The following is a 17630-nucleotide window of genomic DNA, read 5'->3' as shown; positions in this document are numbered from 1 at the left end:
ATGCCAGGTGGGAGGGGCCCAGGCTGAGGCTGGAAGCACTCCTTAACAGGATCCACTGAGGTAAAGGTGCCTCTCCCCTGGGGGTGCAAGCTCCCCACACGACAAGACCTGATTTTTAAAACCTCATTAACTTTTCTTCCCCAGACTACAACTAAAAATGTTCCATTCGCACTTTTAGCCAAAAGTGCCTAATTTTTCCATGAGTTCTGGTCTCCTGAGATGGAAGCTGGGGAGCACTCAGTGAAGCTGCTGTTTCCAAGGAGGGACAGGGCAGCTGGGGAGGCGAAGGCCACAGATGCGTTCGAATGTTCACAGTATCAGCTCTATGGAAAGCAATTGATTTCTTTGACCTAAAGAAGCTCCAAACAGAGGGGGTGACGTCACATACTCAGCGGAGGGCTCGGCCTCAAACACCCTGCAGTGGGAGGTCATGTTTCTGGGGTCTGTGACCAGGGCGCTTGTCCTGCCCGACAGTCACTGGTGTATGAAGTTTTTGTGTCATCCAGGGGGCACGAAGCCGGGGGAGGAGCAGGAGGTCCCACTGAGCTGGCTCTGTCCTCTAACAGCTGGCAGGGTCTCTGGAAGGTCCTGGAGAAGTCTGTGGATCCTGTCAGGGTCAGCGTTGAAAATGAGTGAGGAGAGGCTAGGTTGAGAGGTTACCAACCACCCCATAAAAACATCAAAGTGTCTTAAAAACAGTTCACAGAGCGAAAAGTTGACAGTTTCTGTATCACAATATAGAGGACATCCGCGGCGTCTACAAGAGTCTCTTGGTATAAATTCTGAATAGAAAATGAAGTTGGTTTTCTGTGGTGTGGAGCAGTCTTCAGAGTGTGAAGTCTGCTGCAGGCTGGTTTCTTTATCACATGCTGGCTTCTCTTGGATGGGGACAGGTGGGGGTGGGGCAGGGCAGTCCCTGGGTGAAGAAAAAACACATGTTTGAACCTCCTTGCAAAGAAGGCTCTCCTGGTTGCGTTGTGGCAATGGGGAGCTGCACTGGGCGCCCAGCCCTGTTTCCTTTAGACATGCATTTGTCCCTGTGTCCCAGCTCTCTGGCCTGGCCCCCAGAGCTCCACACTTCCCAACCCCCCATGAGTTCTTCTAGACCCTGGCCCCGCTCCCCTCAGCTCTGTTCTCCAGCCTGCTTGGTTCTGGCCTGCAGCTCCTAGAGTTGCCAAGGGCACAATATCAAGTCAAGGGCAGCAGGGGACTCCAGAGGCGGGGAGAGTCCAGACCCACCACATTTAGATGCTGCCTCCTCCTCCTCTTGCTCCTCCTCCTCCTCAGGGCTGCAAGCAACACCAAGGCAGAAGGATACACACCACCCGGCTGTTCTGGTTGGAGCCACACAGTTAACAACAGCCTATGCCTTTGCTTTCCTGAGTCCCAGTACAGACATCTCTCGGGGGCAGGAGCTCCCAAATGTCCAGAGTTCCTTAGAACTCTCTCCGGCTGAGATGGCAGCACTTCCCATCTCTGAAGGAACACCCTACCTGAGCTCACTCCTCAGAGATCTCTGTCTCCTGGTGGACGACCACCTTGGTCACTGACATGTCTGGATGCTGCTCCTTGGCTTCCTTGATGGCTTGTACAAGGACCTGTGACAAGAGGCAGAGCTCATCAGGCAAAGAGCAACCCGGCTGATGAAGGGAGCCTGGGGCAGCACACAGCACAGCCCAAGGGGACCAATGCCTTGTCTTGTCCTAGTCTAACCTATGGACTCAGACCACAGAGGCAGGGAAGGGCAGAGGTTTTCTTCAGAAAAGCGGGCAACCTCAGGAGGGAGAAGATCTGTTCACATGTGAAATCTAGAGCACAAACCGTTCAACTCAGGAACGGGGTAGTCAGGTCGGGAAGGCAGGGAAGCACAGGTTTTAAAAAGGAAGAGGTGTCTTGGCACCAGTGGAAGGAAGTTAGGAAGACACAGGCAGGCTGACCTATGGCGTGCTAGGTACTGGCCTAAGCACATTCATTTAGGGAATCTTCACAACAGAGGGAGTCAGGCTTGTGCTGTGTTCCACTCTACAAACAAGGAGCTGCAGGCCACACAGATGCCAAGTTGCTTCTTAGCTGGGAGGACAACCGAGTTTTTGAATTTAAGCCTCTTCTTTGCCACATAGTCCATTAGGTCCCAGGGTGCCAGTCTGAGCCTGTTAGAGCTGTCTGTCTGATGGTTCCTAAGAACAATCCCCAGCCAGGACCAGAGGGAGACAATACCTGGCATCTAGATTTCCACAAAACCGCTGTCTCTGCTGGCCCCTGCTCTTCTTCCCTGACCCAGCTGCCACTCTCTAGGCCCAGCTCAAGCCCTCCCTCTGGAGGCCCCGCCTCCTTCTAGGAAAGCCGGCAAGTCAGCTGTCCTTCCTAGAAGAGACAAGGGGCCCTTGAGCTGTCTCTGAGCCATCATTACACTGAGTGTCATTACACTGACTCTGACCCATGCTGATCTTCATTTTACAGAATAAAGTCGCTGCTCAGAGTCACTCAAAAGAGCATCGTACATATCAGGGGCAGAGATAGGGTTCAGGCCTGTCTGCTCTAAATACCTTCTTCCCACAGCTCTTGTGAGAGACAGACAACACACAGCAGAGTTCAAACTACAGGTTGTGGCTGATAGTAAGGACCCACCTAGCTCAGCACATGGGCCCCAAAGCCCCAATTTGGGCCTCCAACTTTGCTTCTGGGACCTTGAGCAGTGTCCACAGCAGTGAGTTAGTTCAGCCCTCCAGCCGCCTCCTGTTCTTAGGTACATCAGCAGAGGCTCTGGCAGGCCTACCCCCTCCACAGCCTCTTCCACCCCCTCTCTGCAGCTTCACTGTTCTAGCAGCCCCCAGCAGAGAGCTGGGAACATTAATTCTGACCTTATTATTTTCTAATTGCCTGTAGCACACAATTAGCACCTAATTAACATAAAAACATAGAACGTTAGCACCCAGAAGGCCCAGGAATTATCTGGATCGAGCTTCTCTTCTTTAGAGAGGAGACAATCAGATGTAAAGTGATCTACCCAAGGTCACACAGCAAGCTGGAGACGGATCCAGGACATAGAATGAGTTCTACTTTTCCTGGTGTCCTATCCACCTTCTGCTCTCGCCCCCTGCAACTAGTTCAGCTATGACAGCACTCTGCAGCAGGGGATAGCACCTCCCCTTGCCTCTGTGCCACCAGCACCTCTGAACAACACAACAACAACAACACACACACACACACACACACTTCTTGTTATTTGAGACAGGGTCTCAGTGTGTAGCTCAGGCTGGCTGTGGTGAACTTCCTGCCTCAGTCACCCGTGCCTATCTGCCCCACCAGAAGCCCCGCCCCTCGGCTTCCATATTTTGAGCTCGCCTGTTTCCCTCCTCAGAGCTAAGGCAACTGTGCCCACAAGGCCTCCACCACATTCCCACCTGATCATGGTCGATATCGGCATCTCCTGTGATCACAATTCTCTTCTCGATCCGGGTCTCAGAAATCCCACCTTTTACAGTCTGTAACCAAAGGAAAACACCCAGTGAGAGCCACGCACAGCAGGAAGGAAAAGCAAGGCAGCCTAGACGGTTCTAAAAGCTCCTGTCCAAAATGTTTTGTTTGTTTGTTATCTGAGAATATAGCCCAGGCTGAGCACCACTGTACTGGCACTGGCCAGGACAGCCTTTTTCCATATCTTAGCACAGGGTACAACCTGCTGAAAGGAGTGCCCCGCTCCCCGACCTCAGTCCATGAGACTCTATAGTACAAGAACAAAGGGACACAATTAGTTATTTACTTGCTTTTCTCTTTTTCTCAAAACTACAGACACCCAGCAAGAGGCAGGGGCATGCCATGCTGTCCTTGTATTTTTACTTGATTGTTTCTAGGATGGGGACACAGCTTCAAACAGGGACCTCCTATTTATAACAAAGCTGGGCCAAATTTTGTTTGTTTTTTTCTTTTTTCCTAAACTTCTTACCTATAACAGATTGCAGGCCAGGAGTGGTGGTACACACCTATAATCCCAGCACTTCTTAGCCTAAGGTAATACTTGTGATTTCTAGGTCAGCCTTGGCTACAGAGTGAGATGTCTCAGAGTGGGGGCTGGGGAGATATTTCCTCTAGTGCTACGGCAAAGCTGGGCTGCCTGATTGTCTAAGGATAGTTCCAAGTTTTGGCATTTTGTCCCCACTGTTTCCTGTAAAGCGGTCCAGTGATTTCAGAGTTGCAGCTCCGAAGGACAGTTCCTGTGGCCTCAGGACAACACACAAACTGATTCATCAGATCCCAGACCTGGCTTCTAGCTCAGAAAGTATGATTGTATCATATCAACAATCCTTGTCCTTAAACTGTGTGCGTGTGTATGTGACTGCATGTTGGGGACAAAACCCACAGCCTCCCACCAGATGATACCCCGTCTAGAGCTGAATTCCAACTTCCTCCACAGCAAGCTGGACAGATGTGTAATGAAATGACAATGACTATGCGGCTTTCCCAGTGTATCCTGGGAAGGCATCTTTCCAACTTGGACACTGAGTAACAGTGCACTGGGGACAGAGCTGAGAGCCTTTGCTTCTGTAGGCTCCCTGTAGGGTAGGGCACCAAGCTCAGCAGGCCGATGGACGCTCCTTTACCTTGGTAATCTGTGTCGTGGTTGTACTACTTGTGGTCTCGGATGTGATGGTCTGGGCTGTCAGCAAGACTCCAGGGTCTAAGTCCCCATTGCTGTCCTCAGTCTGCAGAATAAAGGACAGGTTCATCAGGTCCCTCAAGAGGCCTCAGGGTCAAACCCCCAGGGTCAAAATGGCTCGTCAGCTGTATTCTGCTTCAAAAATCTAATCCCTTTTCAGTGCCCTCTCGCTTGATAAGCAGATCCAATCTCCTGGGAACAAGATTTTGGCTAAAAAAGCTGGATGAACGGGGCTGGAGAGATAGCTTAGTGTCTAAGAGCACTGGCTGTTTTTCCAGAGGACCTAGGTTTGATAGGGTTCTCCTCCCTAGCACCTACATGACAGCTCATAACCATCTGTAACTCCAATTCCAATATCCTACGACAGCCAGAGCTGTCTAGTGAGACTCTGTCTTGAAACAAACAAACAAACAAGTAAACAAGTTGAATAAAGTCAGATGTGCTGGCACGCACATTTGATTCCAGCACTTGGGAGGCAGAGGCAAGCAGAGCTCTGAGTCTGAGGCTAGTATGAACTATAAATTCTAGGATAGCCAGGGCTGCAGAGTGCCCTGCTCCCCAAACATGTTGATAAGTACGAGAGCCTCAGCACTAGGTCAATAACTGGAGTAGGTCTGAAAGAGGCAGGAGTGTGGCAGCTTCAAGGGTGACTCCAGCTACACAGGGGCAACATGCTGCAGTTCACAAAGAGCCCCTGAAGCATCAGCAGCAGCCATGAGAAAGCAGAGCACATGCATGGCAGGCTCTGGCTACTCTCACTGTGAGGGTTCTTCCTTGTTGGGAAGGGCATAAGTATTTTAAATGCCAGGACTCAAAACATGGGCTCAAGCAAGGACTAAGGCTGCTAGTCATGATTAGCTAAGGAATGACGTTAGCAGGAAGCTAGAGACATGGTGGCAGGGCCAGGGACAACTGTTATCAGCAGGCATGTGGGCAGTGGAGCCAACCTCCGTGGCCAGGACAGAAGAAAACTGGAGGAAGACAGAGCTTCCCTAAGGTTTGTGCTTGCTAGTTAGCAGACCAGAAACCCTGGGCCCTAGTGTCAGAGAACAGATGTGGACACTATCTCCATAAAGGTACCACACGACAGAGAACGGACACTATTTCCATGATGGGCACCGCACCAGACAACAGTAAATCACCCGCTCCTCCTCTTTATGTAAATCGCCAAGCTAGCCTCGACTCCCCAGGCTCCTGTGACTCTCCTGCCTCAGTTCCTGAATAACCGAGGCCACAGGTGTGGAACACCATGACTGGCTTTATTTCACTTATGAGCAGGGCCACCTTTCATCTGGACAAACACATCTCTGAGGTACCGTGGAGGGGGGGGGTGGGGGAGAAAACTAGGAAGGGGCAGAGCCCTGGGAAAGGCCAGGTTCCCACCCTTCACACCAGTGCAGTGCTGGCTGGCCCACTAGTGTTTTCTTTTGTTGAGACCATTTACCTATGGGAGATTCAGACCCGACATGTATATTTTACACTCCTACTATGTGTCGAGCACACCATGCAACTGCTGCCTCACATCTGAGGTACCTGAGGTACTGTTTGGTTCTCTGTGGAGTTAGGAAAACTGGGCTTCAGGGAGGTCGATTTGTCCAAGGACCTATACGCTGATAGGTGTTTAAATAACACAGAATGGGTGAGAAATTTGTTTGAAGACTAGAATTTGAGTTTCCCTGGAGTTAGCACCCAGCTATGGAAACATCTCACGGTCCAGGCTCCAAGTAGTTCACACTGGCTTCAAACTATATAGCCATGGCTGGACTTGAACTCACGATCCTGTAGCTTCTGTTTCCTCACTTTCTCTCTAGGTCTCAAGTAGCTCAGGTTGGCCTAAAGTTCCCTTTGTAGCTGAGGCTGGCCTTAAAACCTCCCCACCATCCTCCTGCCTCTACTTCCCACGTGCTAGGATTTCAGGCACGCACTACCACGCCCACCAGTTTTCATTTATAGAAGCTGGCGCTGTAGCATGTGCTCTGCTTAAACACAGCACTGTGAAGATCAAAAGAATCACAGAAGTGGAAGTGCTTCGGAAGAGTATAAATCAGCCAGGAGTGGTAGTGCAGGCCTTTAATCCCAGCACTCAGGAGGCAGAGGCAGGTGGATCTCTGTGAGTTCGAGGCCAGCCTGGTCTATATAGTGAGTTCCAGGACAGCAGGGCTGTATAGAACCGTGACTTGAAAAGGCCGAGCAAACAAAAGGCTATGAAATGTCATGCCAGGGAGGCTGACCCTGAGCACAGAGCTGAGCCCGTGAGTGTTTCCAACTGCTGCTCAACCTGCAATCTCTTCCTCTTGTCTCTGGAGGAGGAAGATGGAGGCCCTGTCATGGCTGCCACCTTCCACCTATCCAGTCCTCCCTCACTGGTCTCCTTTCCTTCACCCCATCACCAGCACTTCCCTGACAGTCACCTGTCAACCTCCACTTGTCCTGTAAGCCAGGCACTTCATTCAAGTAAAACATCTACGGAGATGTGCATGTGAACGCTCCCAGCAGCTCTGGTCACATGTACCCAACTCTGGATACACCTCAGGTGTCCATCAAAGTGAAATGAGAAAGGCTGTGGCCTTGAGACCCAGGAGATGACTTAGCAGGTAAAGCACTTGCTGTGTAAGCTTGGGAAGCAGGTTCCCACTCGAGGACCCCAGTCAGTGCTGAGTGGGTGAGACACCCACTTGTAAGAAAACAGTAAATGGTATATACCACCACTAAGCTTGTGTCGCTGCCCAGGACTGAAATCCAAACACTAAGGAGCCTGAGCATGGTCTACAGTTCTTGGAAAGCACAGTTTGTGTGTAAAGCCAGAGGGGGTGGGATAGACAGAGAGACAGTATACATGTGTGGTCCTCCACCTCTCCACAGGATGCCTGTCTTATAAGGTTCTGAGAGTGGGACCCAGGCTTCTGGGTTAGTAGACAGCCCACTATTGACTGAGCCCTACTACCCTGCATTTTAAAAGAATCTTGATAGGGACTCAATTGCCTAGGTTGGCCTTGAACTCACAATCCTAAGACCCCAAGAGCAGCTAGGTCTGTCCTGCCAAGCTTGGCCCCACCAAATTTTTAATGTATGTGCTACTGAGTTTTAAAACTTCAACATGAAGCTTAAGTGGTGTGCAGTGAGCCTCCCTCTCATTTCCGAGCAGGCTCAGTTCCGGTCTGGTTTGTTTTTTGAGTCAGGGTTTCTCTGTGCAGCCCTGGCTGTTCTGGGACTCACTCTGTAGTCCAGGCTGGCTTTGAACTAAGAGATCCACCTGCCTCTGCCTCCCAAGTGCTGGGGCTAAGGGTGTACACCACCACTGCCCAACCTTTAGGTCCTGTCTCATTCTCAGGGTCACCCTTCTTTTACCTGACTTGTCTTTTATTTTTTGTTTTGGTTTTACTAGGCTCAAGATGGCCTTGAATTAATGGTCTTCCTGCCTCAGTTTCCCAAGTGCTAAGACCAGAGGTGAGCCTCATATATGGCTCCCACCTTTTTCTCATGCATTGAGTGTTTGTGTCTGTGTGTAGAAATGTGTATATAAATGTGTACACATGTGCACGCAAGTGAGTAAACAGGTGTGTGTGTGTGTGTGTGCAGAGCCCAGAGGTTAGCAACGGCTGTCTTCCTCAACTGTTTCCATCTTACTTGTTTGTTGTTTGTTTTCAAGACAGGTTTTCACTCATGGAGATCCACCTGCCTCTGCCTCTCGAGTGTTGGGATTAAAGGTGTGCACCACCATGCCTAGCTTCTAACTTATTTTTGAAATGGGATGTCTCACGGAACCTGGAGCTCATTAACTTATACAGTTTGGCTGGACACTGAGCTCCCGGGACTGTCCTGACCCCTGCCCACCAGCACTGAGGCGACAGGTGCTTGCTCCGCACCTGGCTTCTTCCACGGGAGCTGGGATCTGAACTCAGGTCTTCATACTTGTACAGCAAGCACATTACCAACTAGCCCAGCCCCTCAGCCCTTTGTTTTTAATTATCTATCCAGGGAGAATGTACGGCCTCAAGGTCACATCACACGTAGTGATTGCATACATGGCTACCTGCCCTCCTTCCTGCCCATGAACAAAAGATCATATTATTCCCACGTTTGGTGTAGGTATGATGTGAAGTTTACCCTTGTATTATTCAAATGCTGACTTCTCTGCCTTTATTCTTTGTTTCAATCCAGACACAGCATCGTAATGCTTATACCAAGAATTTCCTGGCTCAAGTTTGTGTAAACAATTCTTACTTTTTTTTTTTTTTCCAGAGATGAGGACCGAACCCAAGGCCTTGTGCTTGCTAGGCAAGCACTGTACCACTGAGCTAAATCCCCAACCCTAACAATTCTTACTATTTATTCTTTGCCTTGTCAATAAATGCTTATCACCCAATGGCTGGGCAGAAGAGAGAATAGGGTGGGAACTTCCACCAGCAGTGGGGAGAGGAGTTCAGATTGGAGCCAGGAAGAGAGTGTCTGAGAAGATGCCACGGGAAGAACCTTCTGAAGCAGAGAAGGCTAGAACAATATTAAAGAGCAGGTATCAAGAGGCGGGGCCGGATTAGCATGGGAGGTTAAGGTTGATCAGTTAACTACCCAGGTATTGAGGTGCAGCTTGAAAGAAACCATGGCTTCTCTATGTGGTTAATGGGGCCTGGCCATGGTGAAGAAGCAGAGCTGCTGGATTAATTCACTGTATATGTTTATATTAAAACAATTCATTTTACAGTTTGGCCGCAGTGCTAACTCACACAGCAGAAGCCGCACAGAAGTTCCTTAGTCGGATGCTCCATAACTTATTTAACCAACGCTCACCACTGACGGCCATTTAGGTTGCTTCCAAGGCAGTGACAATTTAAAGCATGCACATCCTTTGCATATGTAAGTTGTTCTTTTCTGCATACGTACAAATCAGGACACTGGTTTGTTTCTTTTTCTTTTTTTCCTTCTTCTTCAGTCACCTCCACTGCTAAGGCCTACGTGATAGCTTTTCTCTCTCTATTGACTGGCAGATCTTTCCCTTCACTGCCGTTCCCATGATCTGCCCTGGTCATAACCTTGTCTTCAGGCCTGTCCCTACTTTAATACAGTCATCACGCAGCTCTGGATCATCTTAAAAAGGCCATTGCTCTAATGATGCTACTTTATCACCCTCCACCCAGAACCTCGAGGCAACTTGACACTTACCAAATTAAACCCCACACTCTGGACCACACCGAGAGATAGGAGCACACAGACACTGACGGAAGGAACATCATGGAGATGCCAGTGCTCGGCAGAGCCATTTCACCCAAACTTCCTGCAATTCTGCAGTGGGGTGTCATCCTGTCCCATGTCAGAGCCAGTGAGGGGAGGTTGGTGACTGGTTTAGGATTATCTAGCAAGCAGGTGCTCCTCTCAGGGGATACAATGCTGTGTCAAATTGCAAAGCACACGCTCCAAGCTTCCTGAGGATGAAGCATCAAGTGGCCCATGGTGGTGGGCAGACTGCCTGAAGAGATCTTCAGGGCTGAGCCAGAGCTACCCTGCTGCCCCTTTGCTCTGTGTTCTACCACTGAGCTGCCTCCCCCGCTCCTTGGATTCTCTCTATCCCGTTTGAGTTTTGTTATAGAACTGTTGGGTATCTGATGTGTGTTTATGTCGTTTCCTCTCCTTTTTTCATTTTTGCTTTTTCCACTCAAGGTCTTTCAGGCTAGCCCAGGGAGGCTCTTGAACTCCCAACCACCTGTCTCCACCCTCAGTGTGGGGATTCGATTATGGGCCTCTGTGTCTTACCCCTCTCCGAAGCAGCAGACAGTGTCTTACCTGGGCAGCTTCATAGGTGATGGTCTTGGTCTCAGTGTGGACAATAGGGACATCTTTGGTTGGGATTTCACTTTTCACAGCATTGGCAGTATCTGAGATGGTGACCGTTTGAGTCTTTACCAGAGGAGGCTGTGGACAGTAAAGAAACAGAGTTGGCCAAATCAAATCTTCTTGCAGGCAGTGGAGAGCTGAACCTTCTGACCCTGATCTGATCAAAGCATTAGCTTGAATCAAGCAAAGGTTGGAATCTCTCTCCAAAGGACACGGTTCCCAGAAAGCCCTGACGAGGTGCCACGTCTTGAGAAGGGCATGAAAGAGGTATTACTGCAGCCACTTTCATAAGCTTAATGGAAAATTATAACGCCAGACAGTTTATGACCGGCGATATAAAACACTTCAGACCAACCTTCAGAATTTGAATATAAAATTATTTGCCAAATAGAAATCACTTCTATTCGTCCTTGTGACTGGACATTATAATTAAGAAAACTAGGCACATTTCCCCCACTAAGTACAAACGTATATGGAGCAGCAGAAGCCCTGGAACACATTTCCTTGGAATTCATTAACTTCTTTCAAATCAATGTCAGATGTTCACTTTGGATTTACAGAGAAGAAACAGTATTTGGAAAACTAGGAAGAAAAAAAAAATCAGTTGTCCCACCACCTGGTGATTAATTTCAGAATTCCGAAAGAATGAACATTAGTGGGATGCCACAGGCCTTTCTGCTTATCTGTTCACCTTTCCCAGGATATCAATCACCCTAAAACTACCATTTCCACCGTGATAAGGTTAAGCGGCCATTCACCTTAGTGCAGAAGTTAGTGCCCGCGATCACGGAACCCCATGAGGAGGCAGTGGAAGTGGGGGTCACATGTCAGTGAGGAGAACTGGAAAATTCTTGAGCATGGTCTTAGGACTCTGAAGGCTCCTCCCCACAGGAGTCTCTGTAATTCATCTCTCACCACAGCTCTGCCTTGAGACTGGAGAGAGAAGCTAACTTATACCAGCTGCTCTGAGGTAAATAGCTGGAGTTTATTCCTAAGAGTTTTGTTAAGTTACTTTAAGAGAAAACGTGACTAGTCAGAGTTCATTCCTGACTGAGTTTCAGGGGCTTCACTTTTAACTGTGACTCTGAGAACAGCAGAGACCACACCCTTTTCCACCACTGCCACCTCTCCTCCTCCACAGACCAGATGCCGGCCCGGCCCTCTCCCAAAGAGTCATTGTCAAAGCGGTTACTACCTGGAAACTTCGAATGAGGGTGGGGAACTGGTTACCCACAGGAGAGTCAAGAAACGATCCGCTCTGGGTCTCAAGTGTCTCTGTGGCTGCACCCGGCTCTTCGCTACTGTCTGCCTTTTCCCCACCGAGTTGCAGCTGGCAGGAAGCTGGAGTTACTGGGAAACTGAATGCACTGGCCTGTTCCTCCACTCCTAAACATTCCCCACTTGGGCCTGTTGGCATCTCTTCAGCATCAAGATAGCCCGCTGCCCCCTGCTCCTTCTCTTCCGCCTCCTTGCTGTTTATGGAGAGGGAGCCAGAACCAAAGCTCTGTGGAGACTCCGGTGGAGTGGTCATCAGGCTCTGACTAGGAACTACTGACTGTTTGGGGCACTCCCATTCAGAGGCAGGGTAGGTGGATGGCCCTTTTGTCACGGTAGCCACCTCCTCTGTTCGAATGCCATTTACACTCTACAAATGAATGACACACACAAAGCAAGATCATGGATAAGTGGAGAAATCGAAGTGAAACCCTGAGAATCAGCAAGGATGTTCAGGAAGTCTCAAACGTATTAATGTTATTCCCACTAAGACTCTTAGCTCCAAAGATGGTTAAAAGAACAGCTATTCCTACACGAGTCAGGAGCTTAAGCAGTTCCAACTCTGTTTGGACCTATTTCTGAACCAGAGTCAACAGGAGAACAATTTCAGTGCACCTCACATGATTATGCACGTTCATCTGCCTACAGCCCTCGGAATACAGCATCTGTGTTCACACGTAAAGAGGCTGCTCTGCCACTCCCGCTCACTGGTTCAGTTATGCAAAAGACAGTGTAACTTGGGAGTTCATCAAAACACGCTCTTGATGAGTTCTCCTATCTCCACACTATATACATCATATGGTTCCTCAGAGGAAGCTAAGGTTTGGACTTCTGTCAGCTGGGAGACAGGAGTAGAGTCCATGTTGCATACATAGCTTCAGACCTGATCCTGATGTTGGGCCTGAGGCCAGGGGATGGGAAATGAGCTGGCAAACTTCTTCACAGATGAACTGTCCATCGTGCCAACCACAGAGGGAGGGAGGTCCAGGAAACAGTTTCCTCTGGCTACATGCCTCTCCTCAATAGAACATGGGATGGATATGTATCCACGTATATATGCACACACACATACATACACATAGATGTACATATTTATTTAGCTTTTACTACATCATTTTTTAAATTTGTGGCTCTGAAGCAGTTCATCATGAGAAGTTAAGCATTCACATAATATAAACTAACGTGAACTTAAAATCCACCTTTCACGTTCAGCTTTGACTTTCTGGCAATCTTCCGAGTACTGGTTCTGCTGCTATGAGGACATGCTCCCTTGTGTGGGAGTTAGGACCACTCAGGTCTCAGAGCTCAGAAAGATCACTGCACTGCTTTGCATGCTGTGTGGGAAAGGGGATCTTTTAGGAAGGTGTTCCCGGAGAAAATACGCAGCTTGCGCCAGCTCACACATTTCAGTGTCACTCAATTGATCAACCAATGAATCGTCTACCTACCTACTATCTGTCTATCCACTTATATTTAAAAAACCACTGCTCTTTCCCTGCAAACCAGCCCATTTTGTGATGAACGTAAGTAATGCCCTCTTAAGGCCCTGAATTCTGGATCCATTTAACTCCTAAGTCATCTTCAAACAGGCAGCTGAGGAGCATTTGGAACAGGCCCACGCTGAATCAGACAGGGACATCTTTTACTAGTCAGTACTAAGTATTACACAGGGCATGCAAGAGAGCTGAGGGGTCGAGATTCTACTTCTCCGTAGATCAGACACATAACATATATTGGCTAAATAGCATGTGAGTTTCCTCATATTTAAAATGAGACTAACGTTTAGCTGTCCTTGTAGAGGCCTTAGGATCAAGTATAATAACATCTATGAAAACACTTTCAACTCTAAGGTCCCAACCCCCTTCACATAATTCAACCAATAATCAGCAGGGCAGCTATGATGTGCTAGGCCCAGAGGACACAAGAACTGATTTGTCATAACTATGAACACACTCGACGACTTTCTAGGACCCTTATCCCACAAACCTTTGGATTTTTCCCTCCTCTAAAGAGTTAACCAAAAATAGCTCACAAATGGGCCTTCTCACGCTGTACCCCAGCCCAGCTCTGGGAAGCACTAAGACCAGCCACATGCAGAGGAGTAGCAAAACTTCTCTCCTCTACATAATTTTCCTACAAGTGGAAGGCTGGCTGATTATGACAACCAAACAATGGTCAACCTTGTTTTGTTTTGTTTTTAAGAACAGTGTCACTATGTATCCCTGGCTGGCCTTGAATTTGTGATTAACCTTCCCAAGTGCTGGAATTATGGCCATGCAACATGCCTGGCAGGCCAACTTTGTATCATTCTGCAGAAATGATGATGTGACAGACTTGCCATCAAGAAGTTATTTGTTAATTAAACATTGTTTAGGGGAAACCCTCTTTTTGATTTTGTTTTGTTTTATATGTCCCTGGGCAGGGCTGATGGTTCTCTCTCACCACTCAGAGGCCCCAGGGATTAAGCTGAGGTCATTAGGCTTGCAGAAATTAAACAGACTGATTTTCCTCCCCCTAAAGCAAATAGAGAAAAGACCAAAGGTTCAAGCTGTAGTGAGAGCAATGTCAACTTAATAATACTCACAGTGCCTTGTGAGCAAGAGCTGCCATAAATAGGGGGAAGACGGACAGTGGTTGGCTTGGTCAGCCATGTGCCACGCTCTAAGGCCAGGTCAAGCTCTCTGGTTGGTGCCACTGTCTGATCTTGTGGGCAATACAGACAACTATTTACTGGATATCCCCGATCTCCCTTAGAAGGAATGTACTGTACTCAAAATTCACCTTCCTGTGTTGCTGCCCGGCTTCTCTGCTGATAAATGGTAGCATCGTCTATCTACTGTGCCAGGTTTGAGTCTGTATTCCTGCTCTCTTTATGTGTTTGTGTACAGGTGTGGGAGTGTGCACCTGCATATGTGGAGGTCAGAGAACAACTCGTGGAAGCCAATTCTCTCCTTCCACCATGTGGGCCCCAGGGTTGGATCTCTGGCGGTCGGGCTCAGCACCTTTATTGAGAGCCACCTCACTAACCCAGGTCATTTTCACTCTGGAGTACTTACCCTAGCCAACTGGCTCTCTTTTTACATTTGCTAGCTTCACTTAAGCGCCACTTGGTTTTTAAGAGACAAAGGTTTTCACTGGTATGGCAGTGAGCAGGGCCTGGGATCCTCTTGTCTCTTATCACCCCAGCACTAGGGTTAAGCATGTGCCACCACTCCTAGCATTTTTACTTAGTTTCTGGGGTCCACTAGACGACCTCCCTAGTCCCTCATTTAATTCTTTGTTATCTCACTTCGTGTAGTCATTATTCTTATTTTAGAAATGGAGGAACAGAAAGCTTAAGCAAGTTAGAACTAGGGTTTAGATTCAGGTCTGTCCCTGGTTCTGAGGCTCCTCTCTTCCCACAGCACTAAGGCAGGATTCTGAGCAGGACTAACACACATGTCCAACTACTCTAAGAAGAACAGACTGACCATCACAACAGTCCAATCTGGGACGCACAATGGCTGGCCAATGAACCCACTGAAGGACATATTTTAGTGGCTGACATTACATTTTTAAAACATAAGACATTTGAAAAGACAGAAGACAAGACTGGCCAGGGGATATAAAATCTCACGACAAGAGAAACCCATAATCTGGCAGCTAATGTCCGTGAAGAATTCTAACTGACAAAGCTGTTGCCTTTGGCCAAGACCATCAGCACAGGCCACAGTATTATATAATACTGCACAACTGCATGATACCAAATTAGCCTAGAAACTACGAAGGGATCGTGCCAGAAATATGACTTGACATATGGCTGTGTCTAAACCATCCACAGCGAAAGGCAAAATTGAGGCTTTATGAGACTCTGAGGTATTTGTTGGTCTAGCTGTTGCTTATCTGGACTGTTGGAAGACTCAAGGAAGAAGCAGGCTACAATAACAGACCAGATACCTGTATAAGGCACCATGGCAATATGTTGGTTTCAAGCACATGAGAAGGCCCAGGTATGGTGGTACAGACCTCTAATCCCACATTTGATATAGACAGGCAGAGCTCAGTGAGTCTAAGCCAGCCTGGTCTACACAGTGCGTTCTTTTCATACACACACACACACACACACACACACACACACACACATATGAAAAGAAAGTCCATTAGAAAATATTTAGTTGAATAGGAAAATCATTTGAAGGTTCAATCTCATTTAAAAGATAATAACTCCTGAAGTAGACACAAGAGATCAGGAGTTCAAGGCCATCCTTAGTTATATATTGAGTTTGAGGTCCTGGAATACATGAGATCCTGCCTCAAAAGTACAACTCCCCCCACGCCCCAAAAAGTACATGGTGTATGCTAAGTGTGAGATTCAATATATTTTGTGGAAGAAAACAGATTTTTTCCCCCAAAGTCTTCCTACATGTTCTAGAGATTGTATCTACAAAATTTCTCAGGTCACACTGGGAGCTTGCTATAAGTGTCAGGTATCTGCTGCCACCCATTAAATCCAATCTAGTCTTTTCTTTCAGGTTACTTTGGAAAGACTCACACATTTGAAGAGACTATGGAAACAGCCACAGTTGTGCCTAAAAGTCTAATATAAGAGATCGCACAGTAAAAACACATTTTGAAAAGCTTTTCCAAGATTACAGAAGTCGGTCATATTTTCCTGAAGAATCGCAATAATTTTTCCCGTGTTTATCTTTCACTTGTTCTCTTCTTGGTCAAGGTCAGTGCTGCCTTTGAGCTGCCAGGCTGTGAGAGGAAACCAGGACGTGTCTCAGAAGAAAGGGAGAAATGCACCTAGCATCGCCCTGTCTTATCTCTCTATACAGTGAGACTCTGGGTGGACAGAAGAGAAACAGGTGAAGACAGCACAGCACTCGGGAACCTGTCAGGATGCATCTCAGGCCTCCCTCCACCTCGGGCCTCCACCTCGGGCCTCCTGTCACCTCAGCCTGCCACCAGGCTAAAATGAGGGAAGGAGGAAAGATGCTCACTTGGGAGACTGACCTCCTGTTGATAATGTGCTGTTTCAGATCTTCATATACTTAAAATGGGTCATGAGTTCAAGACCAGCCTGGGCTACTTAGTTTGACCACACTTAGCATACTTAAGCTTTTTTTCAAAACAAGAGAGGAAGGAAAGGTGAGTGACCCAATCACAGTTAACTTCAGAACCAGGGCATATGCAGGAGAGAATGGGTCCCACACCAAGCCGTCCTCTAACAAGTACACAACCACAGCCCCAACACAATAATGATGATGATGATAATTTTCATCATCAATGATGATGGATAGTTAATATAGAAATGGCAGGGATATTCTCAGAAATGTAAATTACAAATCTGACTATATCACTCCCTAAGTAAATTTTTACATTAGAAATTTGCCTCTGGAACAATGAAGACATGCAATAGAAATTATTATTTGCCTGTCAAAGCCTCATCAATGGCTGAGGTGTAGGTCAGTGGTAGAGACTTGCCTAGCAGGCACCAAAACCCAGGATTTGATCCCCAGTATTGGAGGAGACAGAATTAGTCAAAGTCCAAAGTCACAACAGCAATTAAAAATATAAAACACTCATCGCCAGTGTCCCCTGCCTCCATCTGAATGACGCTGCTTAGTGACAATGCATTGAGGACATGCACTAGTTTTATGTTTTATAGAGACTTTGACGGGAGAAGTGTTTGGGATTGAACCCAGAGCATCCGCTGCGTGCTCAGCCCCTATTTATATTCCTGTGGCAAAGAAGCCCGAAGCAGACCAGCACAGACATCTGGTTCCTATGCAGGAGCAGGCACTTCTTGAGCATCTCAAGTACAGCAAGATTACGGATTTAATGGAGGAGGCTCATCTTTTTACCCTTTTGTCAAGGTTCAAGCAGT

At 47.8% G+C, this 17630-nt stretch overlaps 1 protein-coding gene across 16 annotated transcripts in view; it reads right to left on the bottom strand.

The window, feature by feature from the left end:
• Positions 1 to 317: 317 nt before the first annotated feature.
• Positions 318 to 17630, bottom strand: part of Epb41 (erythrocyte membrane protein band 4.1) — a 147909-nt gene continuing 130596 nt past the window's right edge. For 10 of the 16 annotated variants that reach the window (XM_029476056.2, XM_029476053.2, XM_029476057.2 and 7 more), the window contains 6 exons: positions 11682 to 12131; positions 10436 to 10564; positions 4602 to 4703; positions 3405 to 3485; positions 1494 to 1598; positions 318 to 916 (listed from right to left, as the gene is read on the bottom strand). In XM_029476056.2, the coding sequence (XP_029331916.1) occupies positions 1500 to 1598; positions 3405 to 3485; positions 4602 to 4703; positions 10436 to 10564; positions 11682 to 12131 (861 nt within the window). In that variant the 3' untranslated portion in view covers positions 318 to 916; positions 1494 to 1499. The remainder of the gene's footprint in view (positions 917 to 1493; positions 1599 to 3404; positions 3486 to 4601; positions 4704 to 10435; positions 10565 to 11681; positions 12132 to 17630) is intronic. The other 6 variants (XM_029476058.2, XM_085838900.1, XM_085838901.1 and 3 more) reach the window with 1 other exon arrangement.

The sequence above is a fragment of the Mus caroli genome, unplaced genomic scaffold (assembly GCF_978045245.1).
Source record: "Mus caroli unplaced genomic scaffold, Mus_caroli_1 scaffold_6, whole genome shotgun sequence".
In the NCBI taxonomy this organism is placed as follows: domain Eukaryota; kingdom Metazoa; phylum Chordata; class Mammalia; order Rodentia; family Muridae; genus Mus; species Mus caroli.
Note: the sequence above shows the minus strand (reverse complement) of the source record. Positions and strands in the feature narration are given on the sequence as shown.